This window comes from Tasmannia lanceolata, unplaced genomic scaffold (genome assembly GCF_043159265.1).
Source record: "Tasmannia lanceolata isolate RefF3 unplaced genomic scaffold, GAP_Taslan_0.1 ptg000044l, whole genome shotgun sequence".
NCBI lineage: Eukaryota > Viridiplantae > Streptophyta > Magnoliopsida > Canellales > Winteraceae > Tasmannia > Tasmannia lanceolata.
Genome location: NW_027518721.1, coordinates 18,195,852 through 18,212,930, shown reverse-complemented (window position 1 = coordinate 18,212,930; position 17,079 = coordinate 18,195,852). Strand labels below are relative to the sequence as shown.

The 17,079-nt window shown below is 40.4% G+C and overlaps 1 protein-coding gene across 1 annotated transcript; it reads right to left on the bottom strand.

Annotated features, from left to right (window-relative positions):
• Nucleotides 1–697: 697 nt before the first annotated feature.
• Nucleotides 698–11,425, bottom strand: LOC143863819 (uncharacterized). Its single transcript, XM_077374587.1, has 5 exons — nt 11,224–11,425; nt 9,721–9,974; nt 9,410–9,621; nt 8,036–8,300; nt 698–1,194 (listed from the first exon to the last, which is right to left on the bottom strand). Exons 1-5 carry the CDS (start codon nt 11,312–11,314, stop codon nt 898–900), a joined length of 1,119 nt encoding a protein of 372 aa, XP_077230702.1. The 5' UTR covers nt 11,315–11,425; the 3' UTR covers nt 698–897.
• Nucleotides 11,426–17,079: the final 5,654 nt, after the last annotated feature.

Below are 17,079 nucleotides of genomic sequence, written 5' to 3'. Positions count from 1 at the left end.
TCAGCCTGTATCCAAGATATTTCTACTTGGAACGACAAACATCTTTAACTTGGTTATAGCTGATTTGTAGCCTGAAATTTTAAGTATTTGCAAGTAATTCTGGAAGGAAACTGCATAATCCCATCTTGTCATCAAGCCAGAAAGTAGAATGAAAACTCATCTCTGCTCAACAATACAACTGATTTAGTGTCTGCAATTAAAAGTTAAACTTCTCTACATGAGGTCTCTAGAACCACTTTGTACTGGCCGACATTTTTGAGATTTGGCTAGTCGCAACTTCCAAGACGACCATTAAAGATTGATTAAGAATGGATTGGCCAGGTTTCAATCTGCTTCAACACTCAAGTGGCAAAATAAAAAGTAGTCGCGAGGCATCGGTTAATGACAACTGGACTATTCGAGAACAAAAAACTCAGGCTAGAAAGGAATTGGGTTGCAGTTGAATTTAATGGAGTGCGAATTCAGTCAATAAAAGAAAAGGGGTATTGATGAGAGCAAACAAATTGGTAGTTCAATGGGTGTGGAGCATTTGGAGATGATGAAATGAACCCATCACTCCACTCAAAATGGGGAGAGGAAGATGTTTAGCATAAAAAAAAGATTGGATGAATCATGAAATACAGGCAAAGATAGATATCAAAACCATCTCATCTTGGTCAAGCATTTTGACTCCAAGAACCTAATTTGAGAATCTCAATACACAAAATTCACTTTGTCCATTAATATTTAACTTACATCGTCATTAAAAAGTAGTATGTAAAGTTAACTTAGCTGAGAGAAACTTACACAAAAACAAAACCCAAAAAGAGATGGCCACAAAAAGGAAGAAAAAAATCCAAAGATGAATCAGAAAACAAAAACCTTAACTGACCTCAGCCAGTTGACATCTGTATAAAGCTAGTGCTCTCCAAGTAAAAGAGCCTTAACAATAAGATCACCAGACCCATCTGCTGCTGGGATCATGTGACCAGCACCAGGAAGCTCATGATAGTGAATCCAAGGAAGCTTTTTGGCAATGTAACGCTGTGGGGTAACTGGCACCACCCAATCCTGATCACCATGCCATAGGTGGACTGAACCTTCATTAGAAGGAAATGGGTTCTCAAGATCCATTGGATCAAACTCCCATTTCCCAAAACCAACAATCATGTCAAGATGAAGGGTCGCAAAATTGCCCTGCTGCTTTATCTGTGCCTGAGAATGTGAAAACAGGTGATGAGTATCACAACCAAAGTGAATGTCATGAACAATTTATTTTGACTGAAGAAGATACAGCATGGGTGTTCCTCGAAGTGCTTAGGCGTTACTAACACTTCCTTTAAATCTTTTTCTAACATGCCAATTTGGATTACAAAAATTGTTACAGAAATAAATACATAGTTTCAAGTTTTCATTTAAGGTAGCCAATCATTGCCAACACCATAAATGAGAAATTAGATAATAAAGTATCATGCACAGCATCCTCGTTGTGCTAGTAGTTTTTTCCATGAAAACATTCTGCATTAACTTATGTAACTTACAAAACGACTAAAATGTTTCTGTTTCCATCTCCACCAGAATGACTGAAATGCATAATCCAAAATCTTAAGTGTGATAATGGTATACTATATTAGTGTGTATTACATAATTATTTTTATATGAATTCCATGCAAAATGTGGTGCATGTATTAACTCAACTCAACTAAGCCTTTGTCCCAAACTAGTTGGTGCATGTATTATGTATAAATATTTATATGAATTACATGTGAAATTTGGTATGTACTAAATTATCATACACGGGCGACAATGCATGTTGTGTTCGATGTCTTTGAACCATTATACACGGTTGCCTTCCACGTGGCACTAAAGGAAAGGCGGTTAGAAAGGATGTTGTGGATTCTTTTAATTTAAAATTGGCTAAGGTGCTGAAGGCCCTAAAATTAAAAAATAGGTTCCTTAGGGCGGGTGAGAGCTCAGATGCAAAGGGTACACGTGCGGGCAAATACAAACTCAGAAGAGGTCTAGGCCAGAACGCTTGTCTCCTGGCTACTCGTGGCGGCCTATCAGCACTTAATAGGAAGATTAAGTGCTTGTATCGAAAGAAGGAAGTTCGTAAGAAAAATCTTCAATCTGGTAACCACCATTACCTATGAATCTAGCATAATTCGCCTAGTCCAAGTATGAACAGAAAAGATCGATCTGAGGTCACTAGTAGCGTAAGTAAAGAGGAAATTACCTTGGTGGATGGAGACCTTGAGCTCCTAAAAAACCTCAAATATAATGAAAAGCTTGCAAGGAAGGAATCGCCTACCCCTGGTGAGGTGTTAATTTCTCCCCTTAAGAAGCAATTGTTGAAAGAGCGAGCAACAATAAGTCAAAGCTCAGGATTGTCTACTTCCCAAGTCACTCTGAATAGCGAGGAAGAGCTTCATACGCCCCTTCGAAATTTGCCCATTTTTAACAGGATTTTAGAAAAGGAAAGGAGAACCCGAAGGCGTTTATGGGAAGAGGAGAAACAACTGGCGATTGTAAGTCTGGAAACTAAGCGCGCGTCCCTGGGTGCTGACCAGGGTCTGGGGTCAGGTATCCTCAAGGTGGAAGATGGTCAGCAATTAAGGCAGTCTAATGAACCCAATAATCGTGACAAAGGTAAGGGTGTCATGGTATCGTCTATTATTCAAGAATCTGGGCACCCAGAATTGGTACATTTAATGATTTCTTAGCAATTGGTGATGTGTTTGGGATCTCCTACCAGGAGAATCTAGAAAAAACTAGAGAAATGTTCCTTGCAATGCAAGCCAGAGTTGTAGATGATAAAATAGAAAGAGTTAAGGAGGCTAAAACAAAAGCTGGATTATGCGATTAGAAGACCTACTTTGAGAGGGTGGTGAGATGTTATGTTTTAGGGAGTGAGTATCGTTTTCCAAAATTATCATTTAAGGAGAATTCGCAAGTTGAGGAGTGGTATGCACGACTTCTGGTGCCAGACTATTTAGACTAGATGCTCCTAGTTGATATAATTATTTAGAGGTAGGCTGGGAAGGAGGCTGCAGGAAATTAGAAAGTCAGTATTGAGATGGTGGAAATTGTGATGGTGGTTTCAGTCCCATAGACTAGAGGTAAGACTATTGTTAGAAGGATTACCCGAAGGGGTCAGTCCCTGTGTAGGTAATTCAAGATTCTAGTTGCGTTGAAATAAGATATAGTTCCACATTAGCTTGAGAGACCATGGTCTTTCGCTAGTGGAGGCACTCTGGTATGGGAGTCTCTTTTATTGCTATTAGTTAAGAAATTCGAGGTGTGGAAAAGAGTATGGAACGAACGTTTTGGGAAATGCAATGGATAGTGTCAAAAAGGCATGATAATGGAGGGAGGAAAGGGATAATTTTGGCTTTTACGTCCTATTGCATGGTATATTACGTATTGGGCACGGGTATGCCCGTGCCAATACATACTTTAATCTCTTGTACTGCAGGCTGGGACCTCTAGTCCCGAATGCTTTTTGAGTATTAATGAAATATGTCACTTTTCAAAAAAAAAAAGTGTGTATTTGTGCTAATTCTAGGATTTTATGAAGTTTCATCTTTAAATTATATCATTTGCATATGTTTCCATGTGATTCCTCGATTTTACAGGATTTCTGCCGAAATTTCCAACAAAACCGAAATGTTTCCGGAAACGTTTGTTGAGCGACCAAAACCAAAATTTAAAACCTTGCTGGCAAGATGCATAATAAGCACATTCTACGTGTCAAACAGGTTATACCCTAATGTTATATTCTGTAGGGAGCTGATACCAGCCCCCTTGATATTGATGAGAATGCCCATTTTAGTTCTTTTCCAAGTAAATAAAACATTTTATTTGAGAAGCGTCAAAATATCGGTCTCCGATGTCTATTCCTCTACCCCTTCCTCTCTCGGCCACCTCCGTTCTCATTTCATCCTGTCTCGTGATCAGTTTTTTTATCTGCACCTCTTCCTAACATATGCAGTCATTGTTTCAAAACACAGATGCAAGTCAAAAGACACAAAACTTGGCCAAAGCAAATCCTAGTCGACTCGGCACAATGCGGTTGAGTACTTGGTTGACGCGTCTCAGTACCCGGTCGGCGCAGTCATAACTCATAACATGGGAGAGTCAAAGGAGTTTTGATTGATTTTGTAGTGCAAAACACAGACTCGGACAAGAACACAGCCAAGGTAAAAAGGAGTAGACTCGGGAGAGTCCACGATGACGCGGGGGGAGTTTTGAAACTATGTATGCACACACAAGATCTCAATCTCTACAAACTTCATCCCCACATCCACTTGCCAGTCCAAAGTTCTCTCATCCAATAAATTCTCACGACTTCTAGACAACAGCTTACAGCCGATTGAGATCGGTCTCTTTATTCCCACAAGGGAGTTTTGATAAGATAGCATAGGTAAAAACAAGATTTCTTACCCAAGCCAGTCCCTCAAATTCCATCATACTGCACATTCATTATCAAGCAGCATCCCTGCCATCTGAATCAGTGACGGGATTTTATAATCTGACCCTTGGATGGCTTTCAGAAGCTCTAGTCAGCATGCTTTCACCCAAATTCAAAAATTGAGGAGAAATCTACAACCCCTTGTAAATGGTGCAGCATTTATCGCAGACAATCAGCCAATCTACCATTATCCCCTCGAGCATCTCATTGGACCAGTTATTGTTGTCAAATATCACATTGGGGTAGCTGGCGCAGCCTATGTCTCCTCCATATAACATGTCTCTAAATCCTAGCATACTAATACTGTTTTTTCTTTGTATAAAGAATGCTGGTATATTTTAGCATTGGGGTTGGAAACTTTGAGTCCGTATAGATTTAGAAATTCAGTACATGTAGATTGAGGTAGATGTGTGTGGTTACGTTTCGAAGATTTACTGATCAACCCCAACGCGTTCCCCATGCTTCTGGCTATGATAGGTGGTATCACAGCCTACATTCCATGGCTTCCTGCGGAAAACGAGAAAATCAAGCAATCATGATGATAGGGATATTCAATGATCTTCATGATACCGTTAATCAAATGGCTGAGCAGTTGGCATGGTTGAATCCCCCTTGGGTGTGAGCAACACGATATCGACGATGGTGATCGGCGAAGGCACTCTCATGCTCTAAACCAAGTTCCACATCGTGCCCCTAGAGTTCCTTATCTTCCCGAGGAGGATTATTCTAGCGAAGATGAACTCGACGACATCTTTCAACCAAGGCATGCCCGTGGTCGTATTCTGCAAGCCGTGGCTCATGATCTTGACTAACATATTAAGGTGATCACATGAGAAGATCCGCCAATTGTTTGGCGGACGAGCTGGCCAAGGTGGGTCACGGGTGTCGATCGCGAGAATATTAACATTGAGGTGGGCGGTGGGGTGTGGGGGAATATAATGCTTCTACTTTTGTCTTGTATGTTATTGTAGTGTTGGGTCGGGTCTGGCAACACTTGTCAACCCTGCTTCAGGGACTACTGGTCCCCTTTTGGGTTGATGGAATAAAATAACGTTAGATGCCTGATGAGTGGAGGAGGAGTACATTAGTACCTATTTATAAGAATAAAGGGGGTATCCAGAGTTGCACCAATTACCGAGGAATTAAGCTAATGAGTCATGTTAACTAACCAACTTCTCCAAAAGCTTAAGCTGTCGGAGAAAGGCGTTATTTATCTTTTATACTTTAACACTCCCCCGCACGTGTGGCCCACTTGGCAAACACGTGGCACATGTGGTCCCACTTTGGGCCGACCATCGCATGTGGATTTTTGCTATCCGGGAAGTTTGAACTCGAGACCTTTGCTCTGATACCATGTTAACTAACCAACTTCTCCAAAAGCTTAAGCTGTCGGAGAAAGGCGTTATTTATCTTTTATACTTTAACAAGTCACACCATGAAGCTTTCGGAGAGGGTAACTGAGCATAGACTAAGAAAAGAGACGAATCAGTTTGGCTTCATGCCCGGACGATCGACTATGGAAGCTATCTTCTTAATTAAACGGTTAATGGAGAGATTTAGAGAAAATAAAAGGGACCTTCATATGGTTTTCATTGATTTGGAGAAAGCATATGATAGGATTCCTAGGAGTGTTATGTGGTGGGTCCTTGAAAGGAAAAAACTGCCTACTAAATATGTTGATGTGATTAAGGATATGTACGATGGAGCAGTAACTAGTGTCAAAATGTTAGGCTCGGAATCTTAGGCCACCAAGAAGCAGCATGTGCATAAGATAAGTGTAGCGGAGATGCGAATGCTTAGATGGATGTGCGGCCACACAAGGTTAGATCGAATTAAAAATGAAGACATCCATAAAAAGGTGGGGGTGGCACCAATTGAGGAGAAGATGAGAGAGCACCGCTTAAGATGGTTTGGGCATATCCAATGTAGGCCTTTGGATGCTCCAGTGGGAAGACGTGACTCGTGCCAAGTTGAAGGAGTTAAAAGAGGTAGGGGCAGACCGAAAACAACTTGGGTATAAACAGTGAGGAAAGACTTGAGGGTTAGGAACATAACAGAGAACATGACATTGGATAGGATAGAAATGAAGAAAATGATCCATGTAGATGAACCCAACTAGTGTCAGGATTAGACTTAAGTCAATTTGAGCCAGATAGATCCTTTCACCTTCTTCATGAAAATTTTCTAAAAGATTCATTAGCCAACCCAACTAGTTTGGGACAAAGGCTTAGTTGAGTAGAGTAGGAATAAAATAATCGTTACCTTCTCAAAAAAAAAAAGTGATTTTCCCGAGTTCAACGGCCAACTTTGTAAGTAATAAGGACTTGTACAAGGTCTGAAGAGAAACCGAGCTCAGTCAATAAGGTAGCCAATATTGTAGATGTTTCAAACGTTTTGAAAATGAGGTGCGGAAGAGCATAGTGAGAGTTCTATGCTCCCACCTATTTTACCTTGGAAAAATAAAAGTTTAATTCAATCAGTGATTATAATTCCTAATTTTTTGGTAGGTAAGCTAGGATTGAACCTCCGACCCCTTGGTTAAGGAACAAAGCCTCTTACCAATTAAGCTAGAGGCTCAACCTCCAGTGATTACAATCCTATGAGAGTTTCTATGTAATAGAATGAGATACTCAATTCTTGGATTAGAAGGCACTAGATCAGATTCATGACCTTTGCTAGGTGTTTTCTAGACAACTTCTTTTATCACATTCACCAGGATAGACTTATGCAGCTTCTAGAGCTCCCATAATATTGATACTTAATTAGGTTTTCCCTCATGAATATTTTTTTTCACTTTTCAAATCAATAAAAACTTCTAAAATGATACTAGACCATGACTTCTCCACTACCACAAATCATGTTATATGTTAATTATTGATAAAAAAAAATTAGCTATACATGGTTTGAATCATGTGAAAAGAGTTATCTACACCCTAAGCTTAAAATACACTGGGGGAGCACATTGTTTGGGTGATCCAAAGAATTCATTTGATGGGCCCTGACATAGATAAGGTGTGTCCAAAAAATCAGCTCCATGGGATCATCCTAACCCTTCGAACTATGGAGGCAAAAAATGGACAGATTTGTGAAGGTTAATACACTTTCATTTTTACCTCAACAAATGGTAGGGTTGGGATGATCCTATGGAACTGATTTTTTGGGCACACCCTATCTATGTGAGGGCCAATCAAATGAATGCTTTGGATCACCCAAACAATGTGGCCCCCTCTGTATTTTAAGCCTAAGGTGTAGATAACTTATCTACACTAGAGTGTAGGAACTCTTCTCTCTCTCTAGATATATATATATATATATATATATATATATATATATATATATATAGAGAGAGAGAGAGAGAGAGAGAGAGAGAGAAGGTACAAAGTCAGTCACAATGTGGAACAGTCCAAGAATGAAGCATATTCTCCAACAAAGATCTATTTTTTTGAAGAAAATCTGCAATATATATTACTATTCTTTATTATTCATCAAACCTATTAGCTGCTAGCTTATTATACTGCTTCCACATAATAATATCGTCAAACCAAGAAAAACAAAAATATGTTGGTCCTTGGGGAAACAAAATACCTCATACTGTTTTCTTCCTAAAAGCTTGGGGAGCAGCTCCTTATCTTGAGGGGAAAAAACATCAGGGTGACGAGCTATAACACTAGAACTCGGAAACCACTTTTGAGTATTCCACCAGTATGTTAGCCAAGGGGCGTAGTGAGCAACTCGAACTGCCCATTGGTCCCTACTAAGTTGCTGGTTGTATCCTTCTCTAGATACGTTGTCAGGAAAACCAGGCCACCAGTAATTGATAACTGGGGATATCAGAACTGCTCCTGCAAGCCTGTCAGTATTAAAATTTCCAACATGAGATGACCCAAAATAAAAGAAAACTTAAAGGGGGATGCAATAACCATTTTGGTATGTAAGACAACAAACTTAACAAATCCGTAAAGCCCAAATTGAACCTTACTTCTTTGCACATAGAAAATGTTATCCTTATTTCTTATGGATGAACAGGATAGTCTTGAAATTTGCACTGATATTTATGTTGATTTTATAGGACATACCTTTAAAGAAAAGGTATGATGCTGCCACTCAAAAAAAAGAATGAAAGAAAAGAAAAGGTACGACGCTTATGATGCTTTCTCATGTAAAAATTGAATTTTCAGCACTGGGTATACAGTTAAACTAGTCACTTGCTAGACAAAAGAAATCACCAACAAATTCCATTCCTCTTTTTTTTTTTTTGAAAGATAAATCCATTCCAATGTTCCAAAGGAACTTATTCTTTCATAAAACGGAAATGTTACAACTACTTAAATAAAGCAAACATCTATAACTTTTGTGCATTCTCAGCAATTTGCAAATTAATTGGAGGAGCTTCTCTCAATGACTTTTTGTTAATTTTGAAAATCAAGATACTTTTGGCCATTTTCAGCATGTTGTGATCTCATGGATGCTCCAAAAGGCTCCCTCCCTCCCTCCCTCATCATAATGATAAACTGAAGGGGGCCCTTGCAAAAACAATCTACAGGGGCATCCCATTGGTCCATTTCAATAAAGTACAACAGAAAAGCATAAAAATGGTATAGAAATTACAAACATAAATGAGCAATAAATGCATTTTGTTGAGATTGACCAATTATGGCGCCCTTGTAGATGGGTTTTTGCAAGGATGCCTCTCTCTCTCTCTCTCTCTCTCTCTCTCTCTCTCTCTCTCTCTCTATATATATATATATATATATATATATATATATATATATATATATAGAGAGAGAGAGAGAGAGAGAGGCAGATCATTGCAGCTATGCATGCGCGCGCGCACACACACAGAGAGATTTTCATATTCCAAGCTCCAAATTACTAAAACACGGGGTCCAATTTGCAGTACTTGAGAAGCTTAACAGAAACATGAATGAAGGAAAGAACAGAAAATCAGCTGAGTCATACCGGTGAGGGATGTATTTGAGGCAGGTCCAAACAATCTGTCCGCCCATAGAATACCCTATGACATAGAATTTGGGTCCTAGTTCTAACTGGTCAGCAAGGTCTTCAATATCCAAAGCTGTGCTTTTCAGGGTCCTTTTCAGATTGGGATCGCTCTCTCCATACCCTGCTCTGTCAAAAGACACCAAATAGATTCCTAGTTCCTCAACCATTTCCTGAAATTCCAAAACACAATTAGCCTACACGATGACCAGAGAGAGACCCCACAGCACCCAGAAAAAGAATAGAAGAGATGCCTATAAAACAGTTAATACCGGAGACAATCGCAATGCATCATGTCTGCAAGAGTCAAAGCCATGAACAAAAACAATTCTATACTTGGCTTTGTCTTTTGGGACACCGTGTTCTTTGTAGGCCAGATGCCTTCCATCCCTGAGTTTGATTCTAGGTGCTGTAACAGGAGGGCCATCTGGAGATCCACAGATCTTAGGAGGAGAAGGTTGAATGGCTTGATATGCCCATGCTAGTAAACCCATCAACATAACCACTAATATTTTTCTAAACATTCCTGAAATGTCAAATTTACATCAAATCCATCTCCAATAAATGGGAAAACATAAACACAGCTAACATAAAACTAGGGTTACACGTTAGATAATATGTGTCCTATCCATCAAAAGCATTCACTCTCCTACCATGACTAACAAACTATAACAAATGCACCAAAATAATTCCCACAATGCAAATGATGGATTGAAAATGACAAAAAACACGAAACTTGGGCTGCACGGTTCTTACATGGCTGAATAACTCTGAAGTTCATATCAAGTTCATCTCTAGAAAAGCTTCAAATAAATACAAATAAAGAAAGCTTTTAGAAAAATCTTGGAAGCACGGAACTAGGACTACTCTTATGTGAGAAAATCTGAAGTTTGGACTAAAAACACTATCATGGGCAGTTCACATAAAAATTATTAAGCAAAAATGATATAAATTATAGATAAGAAACATGAAATCAGGGCTAGATTAGGCTGAAAAACTACGAAGTCTACATCAAATCATTCATTTCTTAGCAAGACTGAAACTAGATTAGAATCATCAAAGAAAAGATTTCAAACATGAAGGCCTACTCTTATCCCCAACGTATGAAATTCAGATCGAAATATCCACAGGCCTACTCGGATTCCCAAAGTATTAAATTCAGATCGAAATCCCCACAAATGGCTGAAAATATATCAGACTTGAAATTTTTTTAAATATGAAACTAAGTTTAAAAACTTGTACAAACACTAAAAAAAAATCCAAAAAAGCCTACATCAAAATAAAGAAAGTGAAGACTACATCAAAAATAAATCCCAAAAAAGGGTCAACAACAAAACCATATATGTAGGGAAAAGAAAAAATCGAGATCTTGAACGATAATAGCACAAATATAAAGAAAGCATACAAAGATTAAAATAATTTCGCTTTCGCAACATAGGTTACATCAAAATTAAGTTTATAAAAGCTGACCAACAAAAGAATAAGATTGCTAATATGAAACTATGGCTTAAAATTTCAGACTAACTAATACAAACCCTAGGCTCTGACTCTGATACCAAATTGATGCAATGATCACATCACTAACAATATAACCCAATAATGATAATTCATTTCAATAACCAATCTGATAAGAAGTAAATCATACAAGGGTAAATAATAGACAAGAGCTGAGTTGAGGGCAAGATACAAAAAATTGTTATAGTGGGTTAGATTAATAAGGTTATAAAGAAGAGACTTTATATAAGAGTGAATGAAGATGAAGAAGGATGAATGACCTGAAGGAAAATGAAAGGAGGTGTTCTGTTTTGATTTCCTAGTATGAGCCCTAGCTGAAGCAGCTGAGATTTTTCTATTTACTCCAGCCATATCTCTACACAGATTCTAGGGATTTTTTTGAAAACCCTAGAATGAGAAAAATGGTCTGAAATCTGAAGAGGGCTAAATTGAAGATGAGTGAGGAGTTTGATTCTTACAGGGTTGGTATGTGTTTTGAGTCTCTAGGGCTGCAACTCGAGCCGGGTTTTACCCGACCCGCATCGACCCGACCCGAAAATAGCCTGGGTTGGGTTCAAGTTTCATGGGTTTCGGGTCGAGCCGGGTTGAGCATTCAAAAGCCCGCATGAATCTCGGGTCGAGCCTGGTTTGAAGGGGCCAAGTTGATTCAAGTGTTTGATTCAGCATTGTTTGATTGTAATTACAACATTGTTTGATTACAGCATTGTTTGATTCAAGTGTAATGTGAGTGTAATTACATCATTGTTTGATTCAAGTGTAATGTGAGTGTAATTTCTGCTTCTATGAGTTGAGTTGAGTTGCCTTGCCAAACAAGAATTTTCCTTAAAAAATTGTTTCAACATGAAAAAACCCGACCCGACCCGAACCGACCCGAGATTTATCATGGGTAGGGCCGGGTTTGGGAATCGTGGGTTTTCCGGAAAAAAACCCGACCCGACCCGGCCCGAGATATTTCTCGGGTAGGGTTGGGTTCTCCAAAACCCGACCCGCCCGACCCGAGTTGCAGCCCTAGTTTTGACAAGATTAATTATTTGGATAAAAAATGATTAGTACAAATGTACCCTCTTAGTTCATTTTATTACCAAGACAGACATCTCACCCTAAATTGTGGGCCCCACAGTGGATGGTTCAGTTTTCTAAACTAGTAATCAGATGGTGTTGTTGAATTTGAACCGTTGATTAAATTCATTTCAAACTATCCACTCATGGGCCGTTCGGTCGTAGTATTAAGCATCATGAAGCACACTATTATTACACAGTGGGTCCCACATATGATTGATCTAAACCTTCACTTATGGTCCTTAAATCGGAATGTCCTCCTTTCGACGTGGACCAAAGTAAGAGTACATCTATCATTCGCCTCCTTTTCTTCCCTAACATCTCTAACAGGGTCTCTCTGGGCCCTACCTCAATGTGACCATGGGCGCAACTTGGATCGGGCTCAATCCGAACCCGACGGGTTAAACCTGATTTCATCTCGAGTTAGGTTAGTATTTCCTTGCGTTGGGTTGGGTTGGGTTAGCGTTGGGAAAAGCCAACCCGATTTAATTTTCGGGTTGGGTTAGGGTTGAGGACATGGGCAACCCACCCTGACTTGAACCCGACCTAGTTCTCAACTTTTATCATATTTGTTGGGGTAAAAATCGCCGCCCAATTGGAAGGCGAAACGTGGTACACATGGACCCAAATGCACTGGGAACAAAAGGGTAATTTCGTAGCTCATATGGAAGCCCTAGGAACCCTAAAACCTAAAGCTGCGGCCCTAGAAAATAGCTGCCAAAGATAAACTTGGGGACCTGATTTCTTAAAAAACTCACCCAACTAGGAAAGAGTCCCTAAGGGGCAACTTTTCCAACATACCAGGACTCCCACTCTATAAAAAGGGAGATAGGGCTTAAAAGTTTTTCGATGGGCCAAACCCTCTTCCACTTTTGGTGTTTTCTAGTCACTACTGTGAAGGTACCTTCGGGCCAAAAACCTGTTCATTTTCTTCATCAGGTGGCTATAATTCTGAATATGAGAGTATGGTTATGGGAGTCATGGTCGTCTCCTCGGCTGCTACCTTCCCCAAGGCCGGGATTGCATCTGTTCGGGCTTGGGTGCTTTTCTTTCTATTCTTTGGCTTTCTATCTGATTCCCACTCCTTCTGTAAGAAAGAACCTTCCTTCAGATCTTTGGGTGGTGTTTGGACTTCGGATAGCCCCTCTCTTGCTCGCGGGGCAATAACAATAGCCGGTAGTGTCTGCTCATCTGAAGGTCCCTCTTTTGCTCACTGGGTGGTACCAAAAATCGATGCCTTACCACTTGGCTATACTCCATACGGGCCTTACATGAGAAGGCCCTAGGAAGAGGGGGAAGGGGGAAGGGGGAAGGGAGAAGCAGGGCTCAAAGAACGAGCCGTGCAAGGACACGGGGATATAGCAAGTAAGCATCAAGGTCATTCTTCACTTCTCGCTAGGCCATCACAAAGCTTAACTTTCACTTCTCGCTGTGAATATTTTGATCAGATGATCCTAGTTTTCGATCTATCAAAGCCTCTTTATGGTTTCCACCAAGAATAGTTGCCAAAACAATTATTTTCTGCAATTCTTAATCTCACATATGGGATTTGCATTCTTCATGGGCTAAGGCCGCGTGGGCCGCCTCATGATGTTCTACCCGATCAACGGTGCTGATTGCATTTCCATATCCTTGCGTGAGACCCTAAAATTGATTGTGACCATTAATATAGTACCATGTTCCTGGTTGTTCTCGTTTGATAAAAGTGAGTGTAAGAGCTAGGTTAAAAAAGAAAATGACATTGCACCTCCGCAAAAGCAATAGTCCCACATCGGACATGTGAAATGGATGTGGATGGGTTATAAGGGAATGGGCACCCTCCCTCTAATGGCTACCTTTAGGGGTGAGTTCTACCCGATTAAATTCCCTACAAATGGTATCAGAGCTAGGGCGTGGTAACTCCTGGGAAGATCTCGGTAACCCCGGTGTGCCTCCGAGGACAGTGGAATTCCCTCGGAGAAGATCTCGTGGCTCCCACGTAGCCGCCGCGTCGAGGGGCGAGATGGTCCACGTTGCTTCCGCGTGGAGGGAGAGATTGTTGGGGTTCCACGCAAAAGCAAATAGTCCCACATCAGTAAAGTGATGGGGCTGCGTTATAAGGGAACGAGCACCCTCCCTCTAATAGCTAGCTTTTAGGGTTGAGTTCTACCCGCTTTGATTCCCCACAAATGGGCTAGCCTTTAGGGGTGAGTTCTACCCGGTTTGATTCCCTACAAATGGTATCAGAGCTAGGGCTTGGTAACTCTCGGGAAGATCTCCGTAACCCCGGTGTGCCTCTAAGGACGGTGGAACTCCCTCAGAAAAGATCTCGTGGTTCCCACGTTGCCGCCGTGTGGAGGGGCGAGATGGTCCACGTTGCTTCCGCGTGGAGGGGGAGATTGTTGGGGTTCCATGCAAAAGCAATAGTTCCACATTGGACATGTGAAATGGATGTGGATGGTCCACGTTGCTTCCGCGTGGAGGGGCGAGATGGTCCACGTTGCTTCCACGTGGAGGGGGAGATTGTTGGGGTTCCATGCAAAAGCAATAGTTCCACATTGGACATGTGAAATGGATGTGGATGGGTTATAAGGGAATGGGCACCCTCCTTCTGATGGCTAGCTTTTAGGGGTGAGTTCTACGCTGTAAAATTCCCTACACAATGAAAAATCTATTCATATTCTATGATTTTCCTTTTAGAGAGCCGGCATTTTGACGTAGACAAACTAATCTATAGTGGGATTGGCTCCCGAAGGTTATTTAGAACATTGGGGTGCAACTTGGGTAGGGCTCAACCCGAAACCAACGGGTTCAACCCGATTTTGGCTCGAGTTGGGTTGGCATTTCCTCGGGTTGCCCCATGGTTGGGAGAAGCCAACCCGATTTAATTTCTGGTTGGGTTAGGGTTGAGACCTTGGCAACCCCACCCGACCCGAACCCGGCCTTCATCCTCTAATTTATCTTGATTTTCTTTCGGTTATGTTTTTTTCTTGTATTTTCTGTGTAGCCCTAGACTCAACCCGATTTCAGGTTAGATGGGTTGGGTTAGGGTTGAGAGATTTAGAGGCGGGTTGGGTTGGGGTTGACCATCCTTGACCTGAGGCTCATGTTGGGTTGGGTTGGGTTGGGTTGGCTAAGGGTTGAGGGAATGCTATCTCGGGTGGGGCTAGGGTTGGCCTCAACCCGATCCAACCCGACCTGAGTTGCACCCCTATTAGAACATTATATTATGTAAGCTTTCCTCTTGCTATAACTGCCTTCTAATGTAAAAGTCATACGGTAGACAATCTATGGTAAACTTTCCTCTAGCTATAACTTCCTTCTCAAGTTTTTGAATTCTATTAAAGATCAAATAAATGCAAACTTCTCAAATTTATTGAATACCTATAAATATAATTTGAGCAATGATACTTACAAGGGTGCCCTTGCATAAAGAGACACAAAAGGGCCCTTCATTGGATCCACGTCATTTTTTAGTTACATTTTAAAATCGGTTGAAAAAGTAAATCAGTTACATTTGATGACGTGGAACCAATCAAGAGCCCTTTTGCGGCTCTTTATGCAAGGGCGCCCATGTATCTATCATTACTAATATAATTTTTCTTATCATTTTTAAATATTGTAGGTAATCAATGTATTGAAGTAGGGATTTGCTAGCCAATTTCTCGGAAAGCCGTTTCACCGCTGGCTTTTGTATGTGAGAACAACCACACAGATTGACTTTTTGGCAGATTTTGTCTTACTCATTAAATTCATCCAAGGTGGTTGTTCTCACAAGCAAAAGCCAGTCACGAAATGGCTTTCCGCAAATTGGCGAGCAAATCCCATTGAAGTAACTTATAAATATGGGATTTGCTAGCAACCATCGTAGAAGGCATTTCATGGGCCGACTGTTGCGTGCGACAGGAGCCAGGCTCACTTTTCAACAGATTTGGTCGAATTCATTTAATTCGTCTGAGGTGGCTGCTCTATCATACAAAATCCGGCCCGCGAAATGCCTTATGCAATGGTCCCTAGCAATTCCCTTCCCAGTGCATGGTTTCTCCTTTATAGAGGAAGGAGATCTTCTTCTTCTTCTTCAAAGCCTCAAGACATGTATCTCAGTGCGCTCTTCAATTCTCTCTTCTTCTTCTGTTTTCTTTTTTTGATTAATATGCATGGCCCCTATTTATAATATTAGGGCTTCCTTCAATCGTGTACTAAATATAAATAGTATGTTTGCAGGGGCTTACTAAAGGTAGTAAATTATGTACTTAATATAAATAGTAAATTATAGACTTAAAAGTTGTGCCCTTACTAAAACATAGGAAGTTTACTAGGAGATAAGAGATATTTTCTCTTCCTTTCTTAAGAGAAACCCTTTCCAACAAAATAGAAGAGCGACTTGAAAGCAAGTCATTCTTTTTGTGCTTATCTTATTGTTTACACTTGTACAATATCCACATGTGTGAAATATTCTCTTGCATGTGGAACTCTTGTGTTAGAGTACTTTCAAAATAAAAGGGGTTTTGAATAGGTTTTCGTTTGTAAAAGTGGGTGCTTTGAAAAGAGGTGTAAAAGTGCATTGGGAAAATAGTCCCACATTGGAAATTCAAAAAATTGGAGAGAGGTATATAAACCTTTACCCACTTCTCTCTATTGCTTTGTTGCACAATGGGTTTTAGCTAAGGGTGGACTTGCGGGACGATGCAACACACAAGCGTACGCGAGGTGTAGGCAGTAGGGTGCTAGTGGTGCTTTTTGGCAAACTTTGCACTTCACATGACTAACGGTTGGATTTCGTTCCTATCTAAAAAGGGTGCCTTGGGGTGCTTTTCAAATGGAAAAGACACCAGAAGCTCTATATGAAGAGCAAAGACAACAAAATACAAAAATTCCCTTGGGGAATTCGAAATGTAGCATTTCCATAAGCAATTTCACTCTCTTGAAGGGAATTCGAAATGTAGCATTTCCATAAGCAATTTCACTCTCTTGAAGCATTTCTAAATTTGGTTTTTATCATGTTTCAAGTAGTTTTCTTCTAGTGTTCTGTCATTCTAGAAACACAAACACTAGTATATTAAATACTTGTCAAATCT